At 44.9% G+C, this 22,982-nt stretch overlaps 1 protein-coding gene across 5 annotated transcripts in view; it reads right to left on the bottom strand.

Moving 5' to 3' along the window:
* The window catches only part of tp53bp1 (tumor protein p53 binding protein, 1), a 49,689-nt gene that overhangs the window by 14,557 nt on the left and 12,150 nt on the right, over positions 1–22,982 (bottom strand). For 2 of the 5 annotated variants that reach the window (XM_075466944.1, XM_075466946.1), the window contains exons 10-21: positions 21,965–22,047; positions 21,696–21,880; positions 19,306–20,329; positions 15,311–15,427; positions 15,053–15,232; positions 14,859–14,925; positions 11,860–11,952; positions 7,370–7,646; positions 5,270–5,338; positions 5,028–5,180; positions 3,296–3,510; positions 2,835–3,005 (exon numbers count right to left, since the gene is read on the bottom strand). In XM_075466944.1, coding sequence (XP_075323059.1) covers positions 2,835–3,005; positions 3,296–3,510; positions 5,028–5,180; positions 5,270–5,338; positions 7,370–7,646; positions 11,860–11,952; positions 14,859–14,925; positions 15,053–15,232; positions 15,311–15,427; positions 19,306–20,329; positions 21,696–21,880; positions 21,965–22,047 — 2,634 coding nt within the window. The remainder of the gene's footprint in view (positions 1–2,834; positions 3,006–3,295; positions 3,511–5,027; positions 5,181–5,269; positions 5,339–7,369; positions 7,647–11,859; positions 11,953–14,858; positions 14,926–15,052; positions 15,233–15,310; positions 15,428–19,305; positions 20,330–21,695; positions 21,881–21,964; positions 22,048–22,982) is intronic. The other 3 variants (XM_075466948.1, XM_075466947.1, XM_075466949.1) reach the window with 3 other exon arrangements.

Consider the following 22,982-nt stretch of genomic DNA (forward strand, 5'->3'; position numbering starts at 1 on the left):
TCCTGCTCCCCAACAGATCCTCATCTCTCCACATCAGACTAAGAGCAACCTAAACATCACATTTCTGTCTGAACGCTGACTGGAAGGAGTTTGGACTTAACTAAAACTACACTGCTCAAAAAAATTAAAGGAACACTTTGAAAACACACAAAATATGTTGGATATCTATACTGATATGGACAATTTAATGTCTTAGGAACCAAGGGATGGCACATCTTTTGATGGAAATAAAAGTTTTCAGCCTACAGAAGGCTCAATATATAGACACCCCAAAAATCAATGTGAAAGAATGATGTGGCAGGTTAGTCCGTTTTGCCAAAATTCTATTTCTGCAACTCAAAATGCTTCTCAATATCTTGTGTGGCCCCCACGTGCTTGTATGCATGCTTGACCACGTCGCGGCATGCTCCTAATGAGACGACGGATGGCGTCATGTGGGATGTCCTCCCAGATCTGTCTAAGGGCATCGGTGAGCTCCTGTAAAGTCTGAGGAGCAACCTGACGACGTCCGATGGACCGAAACATTATGTCCCAGAGGTGTTCTATCGGGTTTAGGTCAGGTGATTGTGAGGGCCATTCAATTGTGTCAATTCCTTCATCCTCTAGATCAGGGATGGGCAACTGGCGGCCCGGGGGCCACACACGGCCCTTGTCCTCACTCAGTACGGCCCGCAAATAGATCAATAATAATTTAATTATTTAAAAAATAAATAAATAAATAAAAACTTGTAATTATACTGTTGACCGATAGAGGGCGCGCCATACGCAAACAATAGCGGGGCCCGGGCCGCTTTCCGCAACAGCGAATGGGAAAGTCAAGAACCATGGCCACTAGCAGTGGCAAAAAGAGAAAACTTGACCGAGAAAATCGCATTTTTCAGCCAAAATGGGAAGAAGAGTACCTCTTCAGTTTTGTTCTTTGTTATGAAGGAGTTCAAATTCCTTTTTGCACTTTTTTTAAAGCAAATGTTTTGTCTTTGTTGCTTAATAAGGACGTGTTAAAACGCATTTATATGCCGAAAATAGTTGTATGTTGGTGCAATAAACATACAGATATAAATTCATATAAAATTTGTTCTTATTGAGAATCATTTGCAGCGTCTTTCATTTCCAATTATTCGAAGTGCGTGGTCATGTGGCCCTCCAATGATAGTGCTGAAAAAATGTTGGCCCTCTTTATCATGGAAGTTGCCCATCCCTGCTCTAGATACTGCCTGCACACTCTTGCCACATGAGGCATCGTCGTGCATCAGGAGGAACCCAGGACCTACAGCACCGGCGTAGGGTCTGACCATGGGTTCAAGGATTTCATCCTGATACCTAATGGCAGTAAGACTGCCGTTCTCTAGCCTGTAGAGGTCAGTGCGTCCCTCCATGGATACGCCTCCCCAGACCATCACTGACCCACTAAATCTCAATCTTACTAAGTATATTTGTCTCATTGAGTATCTCATTACACTTAATATAAGACACAACTGCCTAACAAATACCATTTCAGCCAGATACAGGGACTTGTTTTAATACAACACATTTTGAATATCTTGTTAAGTGAAAAAGTCTTGAAAAAAAATTGTTTTGAGTCATATTTCACATGAAAGAAGCTTTTTTTTTTTACATTTGAAGAGGTTTTTAAGCTAATTTCAAGATCACTTTTAACTCAAAAGTCCTAAATATCACATCTTATTTCAAGAAATCTGGACAAGCCGATTTTCACTAATTCCATTGGCAGATTTTTTTTGCTTATTTCAAGCAAAAAGGTCTCGTATTTGTTGTTTTTTTAATTATTTTTGGAGGGGCATTTTTTCCAGTGTGCTGAAAGATGTTGCAGGCAGCATAGCGTTCTCCTTGGCTTCTCCAGACCCTTTCACGTCTATCACAGGTGCTCAGGGTGAACCTGCTCTCATCTGTGAAAAGCACAGGGCGCCATCGCTTGGTACTGTTTTTTCTCCCTTCATATCAATGCGTTCAGCCACCTAGCGATAGCCGCACCTGTTACGGTGTTTGCTGCTCGGTCTGCACAGCACGCAGTGATACGAAAGTAGAGAGAAATAGGGCCAAGCGATTGTGAGGTCTGACTTTTTCCTGGAGAACGATTTTGTGATGCAAATGTATTACTCTTTTGAACGCATATTGTTTTGAGAAGCAAAATGCTTTATTTTTTAAACCCCAGCCAACTAGCCGGACTACCTTCGTCAACACCAAAACGAGGCTGGAACTCTGCTCACAGGACGCAGCAGGGGGTAAGAAGATGTTCATAAATGATGTTGCTGATATGGGATGTTATACAGCTTCATGTCAAAAGAGGCGAACTATCCCTTTAAGAAATCGCCTCATGCTCCCAGTCGTGATAATGACCGTAGCTAAAGCCAACACTAGTGGAAAACCACTTGAAATGGCCTCCACATGCAAAACCAGTGCTGTTTTGGGGGTCGTCTCATTGTTGCCCCTCTAGTGCACCTGTTGATAATTCCATCAACACCAATGCAGCTGAAACTGATTAACAACCCCCTCTACCACTTAACTGACCAAATCATTATCAGAAAAGTGCACTTGAATTCATGCCATACCCTGATAAAAAAAGAAAACTGTTCCTTTAATTTTTTTGAGCAGTGCAATTTAAATTCTAGTAAAATTAAGATTTCTGGATACAAAGAAAATACAATTAAAAAAATCTGAAACCGTTCATTAGTTGCAGTTTCTGTGTGAGGAGATTAATCAGAGAATTAGTGAGAAGAGAAGAGAAGAGAAGTGGAGTGTTACTGAGGGTAGTTTGTCTGTTTCTACCTCTCCTCTGTGGTCTTTAAGTGCAGCGCTGAGCCTCAGGGAGGACTCACCTGTACAGGGAGGAACGGGACGGGGGGCGGCCCCTTCTAGCCCTTCCTCTGGGGGTCAGCGGGACGAAGGCCCAGGACCCAAAGGTGCTGTAGCCTCTGCCCATTGTGACCACTGACCCTGCCCTTTGACCCCTGTGACCCCTCTGTTGATGCCCGCCTCCCCTCCTTGGACTGCAGACAAACAGAGGGGACGAACGGAGCCAATCAGGTTTCACAGGTACTGATCTGGGGGAGTGGGGGGGTGGGGGGGGGCTCTTAAAATTGCGTGAGCTCCCCAGACCGATGCCTGTGAGAATGTGTGCCTGAAGCAGGCAGGAATCAGTGGATCACTGAGAAATTAAAGAGTTAGAAGGTCAAAGAAGGTGAAAAAGAGCGGAGACTCGGCATGCAACTAGCACGGTAAGACAAAGCGGAGACACTGAAGGGAAATCCGGCCGGCGGTGTGGACGGCGAGGCAGTACCTAAAGGATCTGGCCCCTCTGCTGGGGGGCATGATGAAGTCGGGCCTGGTGAGGCTGCTGCTGGTTCCTCCGGAGCTGTGGTGCAGGCTGGAGGCCTTGGACGACAGAGAGCTGATGTCACCCAGGTCACCGGATGTCACGGAGCTGCTGCCTGTGCGGCACGGAGAGATGTCGCTATCCAAGACCTGACAGTCCACCACTGGCTCCTCGCTCTCCTGGAACAGCGGAAAAAAGGCAATAAAGCAACGACACCGCTTTATATCTCTAATACGGTACCAGAACGGACCACCTCCAGAGTCAATCTAACAATAAGTGTCAGGATTAAGAGTCTGCAGCTATGTTAGTGTCTGATTTTCCACAGTCAGAGCGCCACCTCATAACCAGAGGTGGGTAGTAACGACTTACATTTACTTGAGAATGTTTTTTAAAATTACACTTCTAGGAGTAGTTTTAAATCTCTATACTTTTTACTTTTCCTTGAGTAGATGTGTGCAGCAGAAACTGTCCTCTTACTCCGCTACATTAGGCTACAATGAGCTGGTTACTTTTCTTCTTACCTCTTTGGTATTCTACGCCTCATTATTTTTATCCCCCCGCGTACGCCTCATTTTAATGTTTTATTCTGACAGAGAGAGAGACTTCCGCCAAAGGCTCTACCACCTGACTGTGTTCCACCAATCAGACGCAGCCGTGACCATACTCGATCTCAGCGGCGGGACGGGTTAGCTTTAGCATTAGCAGTCGTAGCAAACAAACAAAGAAACAGATGAAAAATGTCAGAACCAACGGTGGGAAATGAAGACGCAGACGAGGCCTCATACTGAAAGCATGTTTACCTTACAAAGAGTGAGAAACAGCAGCTACATTATGTGTCTTCTGTGTCAACCAAAACAAACGCACATTTCAGCAGAAACTCAACATCTAACTTGAGGAAACATGTAGCGCTAAGTTTCCTAAACTCGTTTTTCCCCCCATGGATAGGTGAATGTTTGTTTTTTAGGTTACATATGGGTTACAGATGTTTTAAACATTTGCTAAGTCTCTTTTATTTTTTTATTGAAGTACTTGAATTTACCTGGATTATTTTTAATTTAAGCTATTTTGTAATTAATTAATTAATTTTAATTTATTTTATCAATTGGATGAACTCTAATTTGCCTAAAGATGATTATTTAGTATTTTTGTCTGTCTGATTGAATGCTTGTGTTAACAAATAAATCAGACGTTACTCAACAGTTACTCAGTACTTGAGTTTATTATTTGGATGACTACTTTTTACTTTTACTTGAGTCATATTGTTCTGAAGTAACAGTACTTTTACTTGAGTACAATTTTTGGCTGCTCTTCCCACCTCTGCTCATTACAAACCTGTTCCAACCTGTTTGGACCTCCCTCTGGTACAGATTACAGCGTTCATATCATCAGTCCAGTTCATAAATGCTGTTTTGAACAACAGGTTTGTGAATGTTCCAGCTGGCAAAATGTTTTAAGACGTAGAACCGGAACTTTTGTGGTCAAAACCGTAAAGAACTGGAGCTGCTTTTGGTGGAAAAACCCACTTCTCTTTGCATCCCGACCTCATGGCAGAGCCACGCCCCTTTACATTCATCAACTCCGAATTTTCCAGGTGAATATGTTCGCTTCTGCTGTAACTTTGAGTCTGGAGGCGTCAGTTTGCATCTCAGTCATTATTAAACGCTGTAACTCAACGGCACCAGAGACGACAAGTTACCTCTGTGACTTTGCGGTCCACCTCTTTGCCGTCCTCATAGTACACGTCTGTGATGATCCGCGTGATGGTGGTCCGCACCTCTTGAATGGTGCGCACGTGTCTGCGGTGGCTCGGGGCTGTGGTTCTTCTAAACGACGGAGACTCCGGTTCACCCTTCAAGACAAATTCAAAGTATCAACTGCACAGCAGTTAGAAACACGAGCTGCGACTCCATCCCTCCTAATTGACCTGGTTCTTCGTACCCTGCCAGGAGGTGACCGTAGACCTGGGGCCTCGAAGCTGGTCTGCTGGGAGACGGTCCGCTGCCGAACCTGAGACCACGGGGAGGCCAACACCATCAACAAACATCTCATGCATCCTCAACAACCCATGAGAACAAAGCTGTGATGGCTGGTTTATTTAGTTAATGATAGGCCGAGGCACTCTGTACACGCCTGAAAGTCTTACACTCAGTGGGTCTACATGATGAGAGTAATTCTATTATAGCTATAGTTGGGTTATGCTCCTTATTTGAGGGTAATAATCCTTGGATATATGGTGGTAAATGTATCGAATCATAGGCACAAAGCATGTCATACCCTGTATGATAGGTAGGTCTGTACCCATTTCCTTTTTTTTGGGCTTTTATGCCTTTAATGAATAGGACAGTTTAGAGAGACAGGAAGCAGGGGGCAGAGAGAGGGGGAATAACATGCAGCAAAGGGCAGTCCGATGTGGGACTCAAAATAAAAAAAATAAAAAAACATAATACAAAAGAAGGACGTCGTCCGGCTCGACCACAGCTCGGATTCAACATTCATTTCATGTTCGTTATAGATTTTTGGAATGGCCACTTGATTAAAATATGTTGGGATGGTATTTTGTAACGTTTGTCCAGCGTCCGAACCATTTTCTGAAAGCCCTCTTTTGTGAGACGTGTACACTGGCATTATTTATTATTGCAATGTGGTATGTTACAGCATCTGTCATGTCTTTGTGCCGGGTGGACGTCGACTCGTATGGCGTAACGCTACTGAACGCATCAGCAATCAGACTTTGCTTGGGCTTCACTTCTCCGGCATTTCTCTCATTGCAGTACACGGTGTCGTTTCAGGTGGTGGAACGTGTTTGTTGTGTTGCCTCGTTTTTATTATTATTTTTTGGGGCTTTTATCCCTTTAACGGATAGGACAGTTAAGAGAGAGGGGGAACAACATGCAGCAATGGGCCGTCCGATGCAGGACTCGAACCGGTGCCAGATGCAGCGAGGACTATAGCCTCTTGCACATGGGGCGCCAGCTGTACCCACCACGCCACAGACCACCCCGTCTGTACCCATTCCAACTGTTGCTAATAGAGCCACTTCCTGTTGACCTCTTCACCACCAACAACAACAACAAACTCAGGCATTGGAGAAAGATGGAGAACGCAGAGCAAGATGAAGCTACGTCCCTCTACATTTGGTCTGTGATGAGCTGCTTGTTGCACAAACTCGATGCCCAACGGAGCATTCTCCATCGCGTTGTTTGTTTCTTTCTGACGGCGACAACAACAGGAATATCGTCTCCTTTGACTTCCGGGTCACGACCCCGGGAAAACATCTGGAGCATGCGCAGAACGCAAAGTCTGATTCACCACGAGCTTCAGCGTCTACAAGCAGGTTTAGAGTGACTTTCAAACGAGTTATCTCGGGGTCTTAATCCGATGGCGAGGAACCCGATCCGATCCAATTTCTAGTCCGATTAAGATGTATACATGCACTTAATAACTCAGTCTTATTGTAATTTAGCCAATAATCCGATCCATGTAACCCCACTGACTGTTTTTTTTACAAACAGATTAAAGATGTTAAGTGTATATTAACCCAACAAAGCAGCTCTCATTCACGTATTTTTCGGTTTCTCCAGTTAGAAACTATTAGAACTCAGACAGATTCTGATTTTCTTTCAATAATCTACGAGTGAAAGCATTCACAAACATCTTTAACTTCTAAATGAAAGCATTAATAACGACTGCGACTGAATCTCATGACGGGAGGTCACGGATCCGTTTCTCAGTCAAACAAACCCCACAGTAAGAACCTCCAACAGGATTATTTATTCAGCTCATAGGTTTGCTCATTTAGATTAAGTTAGTTTCTCGTGTATTTTACTATTACTCAGCAAATTATACCTGTATGGCCTCGTATTTGCTGGCATTCTTAGAGACTGTAGGGCTGTTTAGGTGAGTTTGTCTGCCCTCTATGCTTTCATTACCAGGGTTTCTATCCCCAACCCGCTATGACAGCCTTGATTCTTAGTAACTAACCTTGGCATGACAGATGACAGATATAAAAGTGTCAGATGCATCCAGGCACCGACAAACCTTGTTGGATAGAGGCGATGTGACGGCGTTGTTGGAGTTCTGCTGGGGAACCGCCTTCGGCCTAACATCTGTCCTGTTTGGAGGAGGCAGTTCTGGAGCGTCGGCCGGTCCTCGTCTCTCCTCGGACAGATCGGCGGGGGTAAAAGTGTCTTTGAAGTTCTCCGGCCGCGCTGCCGACTTTTCCCGTTGTGAGGGCTCCGACTGGCTGTTCGGGAGGCTGTTGCATCCCAGCGAGGATGCCTGGGAGCTCCTCTGCGGTGAGGCAAAGAGCTCCCCCCTGGAAAAGAGGCGCGGTACAGGAGTCAGAGTGAGAGTCTGCCAACAGCTGTTTAACAGTATTTCAGAAAGGAAATAAGACGCACACATACACACTCCTTCCAGTTAGAGCCGGGCGATAAAACGATAGCCATCGAGGAATAACTTTTCCTCGTTAGAGACATGAAACATGGTCGATATGTTAAACATCTGCAGCTCACCCAGAACGCTGCTGCTGGAGTTTTAACACGGACTAAGAGATCTGAACACATCACAGCAGCTTTAAAATCTTTACTCTGGCTTCCAGTCAGTCACAGAATAGATTTTAAAAGCCTGCTGATGGTTTACAATCTGTGATCTGTTCAGAGAATATGAAGCCAGCAGAGCTCTTAGATGGACTCAGGTCAGCTGGTCCAGTCCAGAGTCCAAACTAAACATGGAGAAGCAGCATTTAGCTGTTATGCTGCAGACAAGTGGAACAAACTGCCAGTGGAGATTAAACTTTCACCAAATGGAGACATTTTTAAATCCAGGTTAAAAACATTTCTTTTCTCATGTGTCTATGCATGAAATATGCACGATATCTTTGAACTTATCTGGACTGTTGCTTGTTTTTAAATTCATTTAAATTATTTTATTTGTTTCTCTTTATGTTCTTTTATGTATTTTTAATGCTTCTTCCACTCCCTGCTGCAATGCTTTTATTTTATGTAAAGCACTTTGAATTGTTTTGTACATGAAATGTGCTATACAAATAAATTTGATTTGATTTTATATACTTTTCCATAGATTGCATTCGTCCATCTTTTGACAGACAACAGCCAATGACAACGAGAGCCGCGCTGAGCCAATCACGTGGCTGGAATAGAGCCATGCCAGCAGCTGGTCGTGGCGCGTTTGTTTGTTTGTAATGATCAGGTTAGAAATCTCGGGATAATATTGGACTCAGACCTGAACTTTAACAGCCACATTAAATCTGTAACATCAGCAGCTTTTTACCATCTAAAAACTTTGCCAGAATCAAAGGAATAGTGTCTAAAGCAGACTTAGAGAGACTGATCCATGCGTTTGTCTCCAGCAGGTTAGACTGCTGTAACGGCCTGCTCACTGGGCTCTAAACGGGCTGTAAGACAGCTGCAGTACATCCAGAACGCTGCTGCTCGAGTCCTGACTAGAACCAGGAAATACGACCATATTAGTCCAGTGCTCAGGTCTCTGCTCTGGCTTCCTGTCGCTCAGAGAATAGACTTTAAAACAGTTCAAGTCTCTTCATGGTCAGCACCAAAGTGCATCTCTGACATGTTAGAGCCATATGAACCAACTCGGGCTCCGGGACCCTCAGGGAGGGGTCTGCTGCCTCAGGGAGGGGTCTCCTGCCCCAGGGAGGGGTCTCCTGCCCCAGGGAGGGGTCTCCTGCCCCAGGGAGGGGTCTCCTGCTGGGGCCCAGAGTCAGGACTAAACAGGCTGAGGCTGCGTTTCAGTTTGATGCTCCTAACATCTGGAACAGTCTTCCAGAAGATGTGAGACAGGCCTCAGCTCTGACAATGTTTAAATCCAGGCTGAAAACAGTTCTGTTTAGCTGTGCATATGACACCTGAAATCTAATTTAATTAATTAATGATTATTTTTATGTAGTTTTTTTAATGATTTTATTGCCTTCTTGTGATTTTATGTAGCTGCAAAGCATTTTGAATTGTGCTCTACAAATAAAATTGCCTTGCCTTTGTGCTGCTGCAGCCGTATAAAGAAAGAAAACGAGTGCTCCCTCTGAAGAAACGGATCACATCGTTGATGACATCGTTGATCAGAAGGGCCCGCAAAGTTCGGTGGTGTGGAGGCATTTTGGGTTTTTTTAAGTCCGACACGAACCAGAGTAGCGTGCACTGCGAATAATGTCGAGCACGTTCAGACAAAGATGGGGAATACCGCTAATCTGTTTCATCACCTGAAGCACGGAGAATGCAAACTTTTACCAACGCAGCCCGGAACAGGTGCTAATCTTCCCCCGATAACAGCGCCTCAGACCACAGAGTCTGCTTTATCCAGCGCCGTGTGACACAACATCTGAGAGACACCGTGATGTTACACATGCAGCTTATTGTGTTGTTAAAGACCTGATGCCAATAAGCAGAGTGGAAAATAAGAGGTTCAAGTGGATGCTAACAGTTATGGGCCCGATATATATCAATATCGATATTTCCCGTATTGTCCAGCCCTACCTTCCAGTTATGAGGACAGTTTGCAAACGTCTCTGGCTTCGATCCTCAATCCTTTCACAGCAGAATGTAAAGCATGGTGTGGCAATACCAAACTGACGCTGAACTGCTCTTTAACTGGTCACACTCTCAGGCTAAACGTTAGCTGTGCCATTATTGGTCAAACTTTTATTCTGGTAAACATCCATAACTTTTTATTTAAACTATTTATTTAAACATAAAAGAAGCTAAAAGACGGGAAACTGCAGAGGTCATTGAGTGAAATGACCACGTCACCACTACTCACGTCCCAGGAGAACGTGCACGAGGTACGAGCATGAGCATTCACCTCCAAAAGTAGGTCTCACTCACCCAGCGGTACCCAAGAAGGCCTATTTCTGTCTACTGTAATGCATTAAAACACGGAGAAGCTGTTCATGCTGCCGCAGGTCGAACAAATGCAACCATCCCTAACAGCTCAGACAGAAAGAGGACGACCTGAAGACGCGCTGGAAGAGAAGCTAAACCCGTGCAGGTCAGAAACATCCTGATTATCGGTAGATTAGAAGCAAAAGGTCGGAAAGTCACAGTTTTTCCAAGTGATGGGACGAGTGTGTTAAAAAGAATAAAAAAAGTGGGCCAACACCGCTGAGACCGCATGATGCATGTTGGGTCCCCGGTGATTTTACACCTGTTATGTAGTCACACAACACAAGAAACAGCTCGTTTCAGAAAAAGTGGGACCAATTCAAATGGAAAAAAAACACAATTCGACAACCTGATGACTTCACACGCACCCCCCCCCACCCCCACTGTAACCGTGTCTTCTCCGCTCTCTACACTGGCTCCCTGTAGCTGCAGCATCCAGTTTCAGACTCTGGTGCTGGCCTACAGGGCAGTGGAAGGAGCAGCTGCTTCATACCTCCAGGCTGTGGCCGAGCCCTACACCCCCGCCCGACCGCTTCGCTCTGCGGCCTCCAGGCGGCCGGCCGCCCCCTCACTCAGCGGTCCCTGCGCACCATCCACACGGTCACGGTTTTTCCCCGATGGTGGAACGATCTCCCGACTGATGTCAGGAAGCTAAGTTGCTGCCCATGTTTGGCAATCTCTTCAGGAAACACTACCCAGATCCGCTCTCTTAGGACATCACCTGTTTTGTCCTAACTTCTTACGCACTTATTTATTTCCTAAATTGTGTTTTTTTCTAAATTGTCTTCCCATTTGTCTCAGTACCTAACTTACCGCACTTACTCTGCACTAGTTATGCTCTTAGCTGTTTGGTTTTGGAAGGAAATGCACTTGTGATTTCTTGTGACCTGAAGTTCTTTTGCCTACCGATGTGGAACACACTTATTGTAAGTCGCTTTGGATAAAAGCGTCTGCAGAATGACTGTAATGTAATGTAATGTATTGTTGATGACGTCACGATTTCGTGGCGCGAGTCGATGCGCCAGTAGTTGCAATTTTCTCCGTCACAGAGGTGGCGCTGCTACGTGAAGGTTACCGCTACTCTACAACCACGAAAGTGGAGAAGAAAACAATGAAGAGCAGGAACCCTGTCATCAATGATGCTGCTGCAGTATCTGGGAGATGAAATGCTTCGTGTGTTTCTGTGTTTCACGAAGTTCGTGAGCCAAGACAATTCAGCCAATAGAGGTGAAGGCCTGAAGCCCCCGGCATCAACAGAGTCTCTGCCCTCTTCTTTGCCTTCACGTATCTGTCCCGTAGCTTCTTCCACACATTCTTACAGAACTCTCCCTCTTTCCCCAAAGTTCTGCCCATCTCTGTCCACCAGTTTTGGGAGTTTACGTGCTCCCTGTGCTGTTTCACTGCAGTTTCGTACAGCTGCCTGTACAAACGCACCTCCTGACTGAGCCGGTCTCACATCGGTCCATCCGGTTCGTCGTTTTCGTCGCAGCCGAGTTACACAAATCGACCGGTGCACGACAACGCGCTGCGCCGTCTTTTCAAGGCAAAGCGCCAGGCCTGAAACGCCATTCTGACGTCACGGGCCGGCTGGAAATCCAGCTTCAGTCTCACCTGATCAGAGCAGCGTCGTTCTCAGGCTGGTTGTCCTCCTCCGCCTCCTCCTGCTGTCGGTGCACCTGCCTGACCCGAGTGAACACAGAGGGGCTGCAACGGCAAACACCAGCACCGGTCAGGCTGACCACATCACAGAATACTGACTGAAGAGGTGATAAAACGCCAAAAATGTGATTCAGTTACTCTAAAAGAAATAAAAACAAAGTCTTTGAATGAATATTTGGAACCTTGAAGCCTTAAATCAAAATTTCTGTTGTTTGTAATCATCTTTTTTATATGAAGCCACTATGGTTTCCACTGTCAGCGAACCTGGACGCTGCCATGAAAGGACATGCTAAAAATAAAGCAAAAATGTAAAAATATGGCTCCGGATGCGACATGTGCTGAGAGAAATGTCGACTTTCTTGATTTTAGCCCCATCCTCCATTTTATTTTCACCCACAGGTGCACAGGACAGTGACACCAACCGCAGGTTTGCAGGCGACACGGCGCTCGAAGGCAGAATGTCTGACAGCAAAGCGTCGGCCGATCGCTCAGTAACACAACGCCTCTATTAACAGAGAAAAACCCGAACTGATAAGTTTCTGCTCCACCTTCTTCTTCCGTTTTCCTCAAAAGAGCACGACAGATGAGCTTTCTCCAGGGATCATCGCGGTATTTAATCAGAGCTCCAGAATGTGTTTTAGGAACAGAGCCCTTCAGCGGGGAGTGAAAACACATCACAAGCACCCAGCTCCCCTGACTAAAGGGATAGTTCGCCTCTTTTGACATGAAGCTGTATGACATCCCATATTAGCAACATCATTTCTGAACATCTTCTTACCCCCTGCTGCGTCCTGTGAGCAGAGTTCCAGCCGAGTTTTGGTGTTGATGAAGGTAGTCCGGCTAGTTGGCTGGGGTTTAAAAAATAAAGCGTTTTGCGTTCATGTCACGCCCATGGGATTTTCCCCATGTTTTTAGTTTTATGTTTTAGGTTGTTTTATGTCTTGTATTTAGTTTACCATCGTCTTCCCCACAGTTTCTGTTTGCTCATTAGTTTCACTCACGTCACCTGTTTGTCATTGTTGATACGACAATGACGACACAATAAAGTTAAGTGTCCTTCATGCCAAGTCTTTTGTTTTGTTGTGTTCTTCAATAATATTCATGTAATTATTCCACAGCATGGTCTTGTTATCCGGCTCAACTGCGCTTTTTGTTTAACTTTGTTTGTAAAATAAACCAAGCTTGCTTTTCTCACTTCTGGAGTCCGCATCCGTGTCCTACCATCCCACCCAGTCCTGACAGTTCAACAGAGTAATGCATTTGCATCACAAAATGGTTCTCCAGGAAAAAGTCAGACCTCACAATCTCTTGGCACCATTTTCTCTCCCTTCGTATCACTGCCTGCTGTGTAGACCATGCAGACCGAAGTGCAGACCGAGCAACAAACACCGTAACAGGCGCGGCTGTCGGCAGGCGGCAGCAGGCAGTGATACGAAGGGAGAGAAAATAGGGCCAAGAGATTGTGAGGTCTGACTTTTTCCTGGAGAACGATTTTGTGATGCAAATGTATTAAAGCCTCAGTATGCTTCTCCGTCCTTTCGAAGTTCTCCGTTGGGATGTCTGATACGAAAGGCAGTTCACCTCCCGATCAGTAGGCGGCGCTACGTTAAACGACCCAATCTGGCGACGTCTATGGTGAAAGTGGTTGATTGATGGTTCACCTTCCGGCTCCGTTCCACTCCTCACAGTGAACGATGGCGACCGACAGAGAAAGACTGTTGTTGGAGTTGGAGCTTGTTGATGTTGAAATGCAAATAATTTTGACCAAATGTTGACCGGCACACAGTATACTCTTTCAGAAATGGCGGTGTTGTTGTTCTGAGAGGAAGGAGCTAAACCGGAAAAGTGATTCTGGAATTTATGTTGTTAGCCGACCAATCACAACCCTTGCGGTCTTGCAATAGATAGGAATTTTGGCCGACGCACGCAACATCCTCCCGGAGAGGCTCTCCGTAGGCAACCATAAATCAGCCTTAACTCTTGTACAGACTTGTAACGTCTGTACGGAGGAAGAGAAAATACTGCCAAAATAAGCGATTGTGAGCTCTGACTTTTTCCTGGAGAACCATTTTGTGATGCAAATATATTACTCTTTTGAACGCATATTGTTCTGAGAAGCAAAACGCTTTATTTTTTAAACCCCAGCCAACTAGCCGGACTACCTTCATCAACACCAAAACGAGGCTGGAACTCGGCTCACAGGACGCAGCAGGGGGTAAGAAGATGTTCATAAATGATGTTGCTGATATAGGATGTCATACAGCTTCATGTCAAAAGAGGCGAACTATCCCTTTAAGGACATCCATCTGAAATCATGTTTGAACAGAGGACGGAGCAAAATCAAGGAGGCTTCCTCCCCCCAGCCATGAAGTGTCTGAGACAGAAGCCTCTGTAAATGCTCCAATACCTACACTGTAAACATCTCATCTAAATTTTGAGCGTTTGATGTGTTTCGGATGATGTAATTTCTGAGGAAGTTAAATGTATTACACCGTTTAAAAAAGGCTCAATTAAGTTTTCACCTCCGTTTAATGTTGTCATGTTGCTTTCTTCCGGCCTTAACTCTTTTTTTCCTCGTACAGAACACAAATGCTACCCATTTTTTTTTTTTTAATCCAGGCTTTGCCTACTTCCCATAAGGAAATCCCCATAATCTGCATTATGCCTCCACAGTGGCTAGTTTGGCTCAATAAGCAAAAGAAAGAATGAGCAGCTAGATGAGACACCAGGTGCTGCATCAGAGTTATTTTTAACTTAAAAGCATCTAAACCTTTTCTTTAGAACCATAAAAAAACAAAACGCTTGTAAATTAGAACATCCGGTGACATAACAGCACCTTTAAGTTGGCAATTCTGAGATTAGAAGAGTGTTTAAACCCATTTTTTAGTCATTCATGGTAAGACAGCAGCTCGCGTTTGATGGATTGAGCAAAAGAGAGAAGTTAAGGTTACCTGGTTACAGTCATGGAAACAGCAGTAACCTTGACAACGGATGCATCCCCCTCCGATAGCGCTGGCTCTGAGAAACAAGCGAAACAGTGAGAAGGTAATTAGAGCGCGCATATCATCTCCGTGGCGATTATCTCGTCACTCTTCGGAGGACGAACACGACTCGAGCAACAAAGAGCAGCCCAACGCGCCCTCACTCTGCAGGCTGAAGCGCTCCGAGCTGCCCTCCTCCACGGGGGTCACCAGCTTCATCCGCAGGCTCAGCTTCCCGTCGCCCGCGTCCTCGTTTTCCCCCGACGCGATGTCGCTGGTGGCCATCGCCACGTCCGCGGAGACGTCGCCCGCCGCGTCCGACTTCTGGGAGAAGGAGGTGATCTCTGCGGGACGAGAGAAGAAGAGGCTCAGCAGCAGGTCGCGTCGCGCTCGTCACGGTTTTTAACGGGGGAGGAACCGACCGATGGGCGTGCTGTGTCTGAGCGTCTGCTTCAGCTGGTTTATCAGCGGCGGCGAGGCGCCGACGGCGGGACCGATCAACTCCCCTTCTTTGGGAAGCGTGAAGTGGAAGGAAATTTCTGCCAGAAACACAGAACTGGTGTCAGAAGATGCTGTTCCAGCAGAAATCAGATAAACTCAAGAATCTTCACATGTGCAGCTACTTCTCAGCCAGCTGTAGTACTTAGAGTAGTAGTACCACTAGGTTAGAGTAGTAGTACTACTAGGTCAGAGTAGTAGTACCACTAGGTCAGAGTAGTAGTACCACTAAGTCAGAGTAGTAGTACCACTAGGTCAGAGTAGTAGTACCACTAGGTTAGAGTAGTAGTACCACTAGGTTAGAGTAGTAATACCACTAGGTCAGAGTAGTAGTACCACTAGGTCAGAGTAGTAGTACCACTAGGTTAGAGTAGTAGTACTACTAGGTCAGAGTAGTAGTACCACTAGGTCAGAGTAGTAGTACCACTAGGTTAGAGTAGTAGTACCACTAGGTTAGAGTAGTAGTACTATTAGGTCAGAGTAGTAGTACCACTAGGTCAGAGTAGTAGTACCACTAGGTCAGAGTAGTAGTACCACTAGGTCAGAGTAGTAGTACCACTAGGTTAGAGTAGTAGTACCACTAGGTTAGAGTAGTAGTACTATTAGGTCAGAGTAGTAGTACCACTAGGTCAGAGTAGTACCACCACTAGGTCAGAGTAGTAGTACCACTAGGTCAGAGTAGTAGTACCACTAGGTCAGAGTAGTACCACCACTAGGTCAGAGTAGTACCACCACTAGGTCAGAGTAGTAGTACCACTAGGTCAGAGTAGTAGTACCACTAGGTCAGAGTAGTACCACCACTAGGTCAGAGTAGTAGTACCACTAGGTCAGAGTAGTAGTACCACTAGGTTAGAGTAGTAGTACCACTAGGTCAGAGTAGTAGTACCACTAGGTCAGAGTAGTAGTACCACTAGGTTAGAGTAGTAATACCACTAGGTCAGAGTAGTAGTACCACTAGGTCAGAGTAGTAGTACCACTAGGTCAGAGTAGTAGTACTACAAGGTCAGAGTAGTAGTACCACTAGGTCAGAGTAGTAGTACTACTAGGTTAGAGTAGTAGTACTACTAGGTCAGAGTAGTAGTACCACTAGGTTAGAGTAGTAGTACTACTAGGTCAGAGTAGTAGTACCACTAGGTCAGAGTAGTAGTACCACTAGGTGAGAGTAGTAGTACTACTAGGTCAGAGTAGTAGTACCACTAGGTTAGAGTAGTAGTACCACTAGGTCAGAGTAGTAGTACCACTAGGTCAGAGTAGTAGTACCACTAGGTCAGAGTAGTACTACAGCTGGACGAGGCTTCTAAGCTGTACGTTTTCCCATGTTTAAGCAGAAAAACAAAGTTTGTCCTCTTAAATTTCTCATTAGAACGATTCACCTGAAAGACGAGTGAAGTATTTCAAAAAGAGAAAAAAAATGTTTTAGTTTTGTTTTCCCACCCAGATTCAGGCTGTCAATGGAAGCCCGACTGCTTTGACCTGTAAGTAGGGCTGGGCAAAGTTTTAATCTAATTAATCACATGATTTCCCTGATTAATCACGATTAATCGCATTTCTTCGCAAAATCCCAAAATGAATCCAAAAGTAGCGTATAGCTTTTAGCATTTAGTTTTATTTTAAATGTGCTGCCATATGAATGAAAGTGCCATAACATTTGTTGTGCAAACACACTTTTAACATCAGCATCTTTCTGTAGTTTTTATGTAGAAGCCTCGCTCCACTGTCTGTTTCCTTGAATGACTTGCTGCTATCAGTTGTGTGTTTTGCCTTTAAGTGATATTTTAGACTGGAACTACTACGCTGAGAAGACAATTCAACTTGGCAGTGTTTACAGATGACTTTGGTTCTGTCGACTCCGTCGTCTGGAGGAACTTTAAAATGAAAATGGCCGAGTAAAAGTTCCGTACCCTTCTCCATGTTTGGTGGATCCGCCGATTACTTTCTTTTCCTGTTCCACAGCAGACAGCAACAGACTTTTACAAAATAAAAGCCTGTGAGCAACAGACTTTTACAAAATAAAAGCCAAAATAAAAACCAGGTTTGAGTCCCGCATCGGACGGCCCTGTGCTGCGTGTTGTTCCCCCTCTCTCTGCCCCCTGCTTCCTGTCTCTCTGAACTTTCCTATCCATTAAAGGCACACAAGCCCCAAAAAAAAATTTATAAAAAAAGAAAACTGCATTAATGAGCGATAAAATATTTATCGGCATTTAATAATTGACGAGTTAACTCGATAATAACGATAATTAACTCGTCCAGCCCTACTTGTAACATTGGCTGTATAGATATAAGAGACTCAGGATGTCTTACTACCCGACACACTTCTTCCTCATAGTCTGCCTTTGTTGTTTACGTGGCAACGCTCAACGGGTGGCGGTTCTGTTCGGAGTCAACAACACTGAGGACATTAGAGGAAATGTTCACCAAGGCGATGAAGATCAGAGAGGTGGGGAGGTGAGGGTGGAAGAGAATCTGTGGTGTCTGTCATCAGCTGTTCAAGGCAAACAAACACCGACCGACACGGTCAGAGCAATGATTCACAAAACCGTTCAATTCCAAGTCCAAATTGTTGTGTTGTGATGCCATTTTGGTTCAGTTTTTTGTGTCTGAATTGGTTTTGCAACATTTTAAAACGTCGACCAAAGTCCAGAATAAAACTTACAGTTAAAACGAGACAAAAGAAGATAAAATGACACAAATAAACAACAAAAAGGAGTAAACAGCAGAGTCTCTGCCTTAAAGGGATAGTTCGCCTCATTTGACACAAAGCTGTATGACATCCAATATCAGCAACATCATTTCTGAACATCTTCTTACCCCCTGCTGCGTCCTGTGAGCAGAGTTCCAGCCTCGTTTTGGTGTTGATGAAGGTAGTCCGGCTAGTTGGCTGGGGTTTAAAAAATAAAGCATTTTGCTTCTCAAAACAATATGCGTTCAACAGAGTAATACATTTTCATCACAAAATCGTTCTCCAGGAAAAAGTCAGACCTCACAATCGCTTGGCCCTATTTTCTCTCCCTTCGTATCACTGCCTGCTGTGATATGAGTGATGCAGCAGAACGTGTTGTTCACATCTCAGAAGAAGCAGTTCAGTTCACATGGATTAAAATTTGTCTCATTGAGTATCTCATTACACTTAATATAAGACACAACTGCCTAACAAATACAATTTCAGCCAGATATAGGGACTTGTTTTAATACAATACATTTTGAATGTCTATTTAAGTGAAAAAGTTTGAGTTTGAGAAAAGTTGTTTTGGGTCATATTTCACATGAAACAAGCTTTTTTTTTCATTTGAAGAGGTTTTTTAAGCTAATTTCAAGATCACTTTTAACTCAAAAGTCCTAAATATCACATCTTATTTCAAGAAATCTTTACAAGCCGATTTTCACTAGTTCCATTGGCAGATTTTTTTTGCTTATTTCAAGCAAAAAGTGTCTCTTAACGTCTGTACGAAGGGAGAGAAAATAGAGGCAAGCGATTGTGAGGTCTGACTTTTTCCTGGAGAACGATTTTGTGATGCAAATGTATTACTCTTTTGAACGCATATTGTTTTGAGAAGCAAAACGCTTTATTTTTTTAAACCCCAGCCAACTAGCCGGACTACCTTCGTCAACACCAAAACGAGGCTGGAACTCGGCTCACAGGACGCAGCAGGGGGTAAGAACATGTTCATAAATGATGTTGCTGATATGGGATGTCATACAGCTTCATGTCAAGAGAGGCGAACTATCCCTTTAAGGCTGTCGAGTAAAAATCGGAAGCCTTGCTGAAGTGGTAACTATCGAGCTTGGACACCTTCTATCCTCCCTGAAGCAGAATGTATTCTGAGTGTAAAGCAGCTGGTGTTCAGAATAAGTGATAAAATGTTTCACCAGGCTGATTACGGCTCAGCGAGGTCTTTAGGTCGGATCTCACGCTGCTTACCTCCCGAGCTGTCGCTCAGGCTCCTGTCTTTGAGGCCCTCCGGTTCTCGCCGTCCCCTCTCAGGCTGGGACGGCCGATCCGGAGCTGCGTGCACCTCCTTGTCCAGGGTTTGGGATCCGTGGCCGTTGGTGGAGACGGACACGTTGCCTCCGACCGGCTGGGAGCTGCTGGTTCTGGACTGCTGCTTCACATCCTTCACGGTGACCTGAGAGTCTCTGTCGCTGTCCGTTACAACGATGACGCCGTCCTCTTCCTGGTCCTCGCTGTCCTCCTCCATGGGTTCAGGGGACAGCAGCTGGCTCTGGGACAGGGCCAGAGCTATTCCTGAGGCGGCTCCTGTGCTCTCCTCCTCCTCCTCCATCCCTACCTCCTCCTCCTCCTCCGGGTCACCACGCTCATCCGTCTGGCTGTTTCCAGCCACTCCAGTTTTACCCGCCGGCCGACTCTTTGCAGCCTCTCCTATCACGTCTAAAGAACTCTTCCCCACGTCCACAGCAGACGTCTGAGAGATCATCGACTGCGAAGGCAAGCTGCACGGCGTGGCGTCGGACGGAGTTTCCTGCACGCAGCTGTTAACAGTCACATCGGACGAGTCGAGCTTCGGCTGAGAGCAGGACACCACGCCAGCTGAGCCCACCTCTCTGCCCTCACTCACATTCACATTTTGTACATTCAGAGCGGTCGTGGCACGTTCGCCTGATTCAGCAGAGGCGGAAGCCTCGGAGCTGGCGGCAGCCGGCGACTCTGAGGGGACGGCGGCGTCCTCGCTCTTCCGATCCGGACGTGGCGTCGCAGAGTCGCTGGTGTCGACGCCGGGCGGCTCCTCCAGGTCTTCGATCTGCGTGGCCTGGCTGTCTTCCTCGGTCTGTTCGGGGGTCTTCTTCTCTGCGTCCTCTGCGTTCACAGAGAGCGGCAAAGGCGAGGCGAGCGGCGCCGACTCCGGACGCTGAGACTGCGTTTCAGAAGGCTGCTTCTTCTCCGGCCGCTGTGCCACCTCCTGGCTCTGCGTCGGGACAAACACATCCTGAGGAAGAGGGAAACAAATGGATCTCAGAGCCTGAAATAATGTCTCTGACTCAGGCAGAAACTTACAGAAGCAAACCCAAAGAAAATAAGTAGTTCATTACATCATCATCCAGTCAGTCACTGAATAGATTTTAAAAGTTTACAAATCCCAGAACGGTTTAGGGCCAAAATCCATCTGTGATCTGTTCAGAGAATATAAAGCCAGCAGAGCTCTGAGATCCAAGGACTCAGGTCAGCTGGTCCAGTCCAGAGTCCAGACTAAACATGGAGAAGCAGCATTTAGCTGTTATGCTGCAAACAAGTGGAACAAACTGCCAGTGGAGATTAAACTTTCACCAAATGGAGACATTTTTAAATCCAGGTTAAAAACACTTCTGTTCTCATGTGTCTATGCACGATATCTTTGAACTTATCTGGACTGTTTTTAAATTCATTTAAATGATTTTATTTGTCTCTCTTTATATTCTTTTATGTATTTAATGCTTCTTACACTCCCTGCTGCAATGCTTTTATTTTATGTAAAGCACTTTGAATTGTTTGTACATGAAATGTGCTACAAATAAATTTGATTTGATTTGGATACATCACATTACGGTCATTCTGCAGACGCTTTTATCCAAAGCGACTTACAATAAGTGTGTTCCACATCGGTAGGCAAAAGAATTTCAGGCCATTTCCTTCCAAAACCAAACAGCTTAGAGTATAACTAGTGCTAGAGTAAGTGCAATAAGTTTGGTACCTAGACAAATGGGAAGACAATTTAGAAAACAAATTAGTGCGTAAGGAGCTGGGACGAAACAGTTCAGCCTTTTTTCTTTGGACAAATTCAAGCAGAACCTGAGAAAAAAGGCAGACTCGGCTTGAAAATCGGAACAATTAGTCCAGTTCGCATCAAAAGCTGGTAAATAACACAGATTGCCGTTCAGTCTATGAATATTAGCTGAAATCAGCTGGTCGTGCACACTGAAAACACAGCAGCAGCGTTCAAGACTCTTTCTGCCTCCGATCGGTTGTATTTAAGCGCATTAAAACTCATTCAAACACGTTTTTCTGAGCATTTGGACTCATCATCAACACCTTTAAATAAGAAGCTAATTGCATTCCCACCCATAGTGTCTATTTATTGCAAATGTACACACTGTATTTATTATTCTCATACACATCCCTATTTACCACCCATACTCAATTCCATTCTTACTGTTCTGCATTTCTAAGTTTTATTCTGTTATGTTATTGTTGAGTGTTGTACTTTGCGAGTGAAGTTGTACTGGAGTCTAATTCCTTGTTTGTTTAGTCAAACCTGGCCAATAAAGCTGATTCAGATTCAGAGAGTGCTTAAATAAAGAAGAAAGTGTCAAACGTACATGAGAGAACTCTGGCTGGGAAGGAACAGAGAGGGTTCGCTCCAACGCAAAACCGGGGGAATTCTGGGACACGGGCGTGGAGGCAGATGGGCGTGGCTTAGAGGCGGCCTCCGTTTCCATCGGCTCCTCCTTCCCCGCGGCTCGGTCATCCGGGGGCAGCGACGTGTCCATCGGTTCATCAGCACCTGAGAGAAGACATTCATTTCAGCCTTTTTTTAAATGCTTTTCTGCATTTAAATTCAGTAACTGAAGCGGGTCGAGTTGCTTACTGTGTTCGCTTTCTGGTTCAGTTGGTGAGCTGGGAACTATTAAAGGAGTGTCTGGGGTGGGGGCGACGTAGTCGACCGAGCTCCTGGAAAATAAAGCCAAGTTTCCTGTTATTCTCTCTTTTTGTGTGTGGTTAGAACAGGGGTCTGAAACTGATCCGTGCACTGGAAAAAAATCAAAGTCTTACCAAGTATATTTGTCTCATTTCTAGTCAAAATATCTCATTACACTTAATATAAGACACAACTGCCTAACAAGCTCTATTTCAGCCAGATATAGGGACTTGTTGGAAGACAATACATCTGGAATATCTTGTTAAATGAAAAAGTCTTGAAAACAAATTGTTTTGAGTCAGATTTCATATGAAACAAGCTTTTTTTTTTTTTTTACATTTGAAGAGGTTTTTTAGCTCATTTCAAGATCACTTTTATCTCAAAAGTCCTAAATATCACATTTTATTTCAAGAAATCTTGACAAGCCGATTTTCACTAGTTCCATTGGCAGATTTTTTTGCTTATTTCAAGCAAAAACGTCTTTTATTTGCATTTGTTTTTCTTACTTATTTTGGAGGGGCATTTTTTCCAGTGTGAAAAGGGTGCCGCTGCAGGTTTTTCAGCACAGCTGACTTGTTTCATTCAATCAACTGAACTGCTTAAAGGGATAGTTCGCTTCTTTTGACATGAAGCTGTATGACATCCCATATCAGCAGCATCATGTATGAACATCTTCTTCCCCCCTGCTGCGTCCTGTGAGCAGAGTTCCAGCCTCGTTTTGGTGTTGATGAAGGTAGTCCGGCTAGTTGGCTGGGGTTTAAAAAATAAAGCGTTTTGCTTCTGAAAACAATATGCGTTCAAAACAGTAATACATTTGCATCACAAAATCGTTCTCCAGGAAAAAGTCAGACCTCACAATCGCTTGGCCCGATTTTCTCTCCCTTCGTACAGACGTTAAGAGACACTTTTTGCTTGAAATAAGCAAAAAAAATCCAATGGAACTAGTGAAAATCGGTTTGTCAAGATT

This window comes from Odontesthes bonariensis, chromosome 1, assembly GCF_027942865.1.
Source record: "Odontesthes bonariensis isolate fOdoBon6 chromosome 1, fOdoBon6.hap1, whole genome shotgun sequence".
In the NCBI taxonomy this organism is placed as follows: domain Eukaryota; kingdom Metazoa; phylum Chordata; class Actinopteri; order Atheriniformes; family Atherinopsidae; genus Odontesthes; species Odontesthes bonariensis.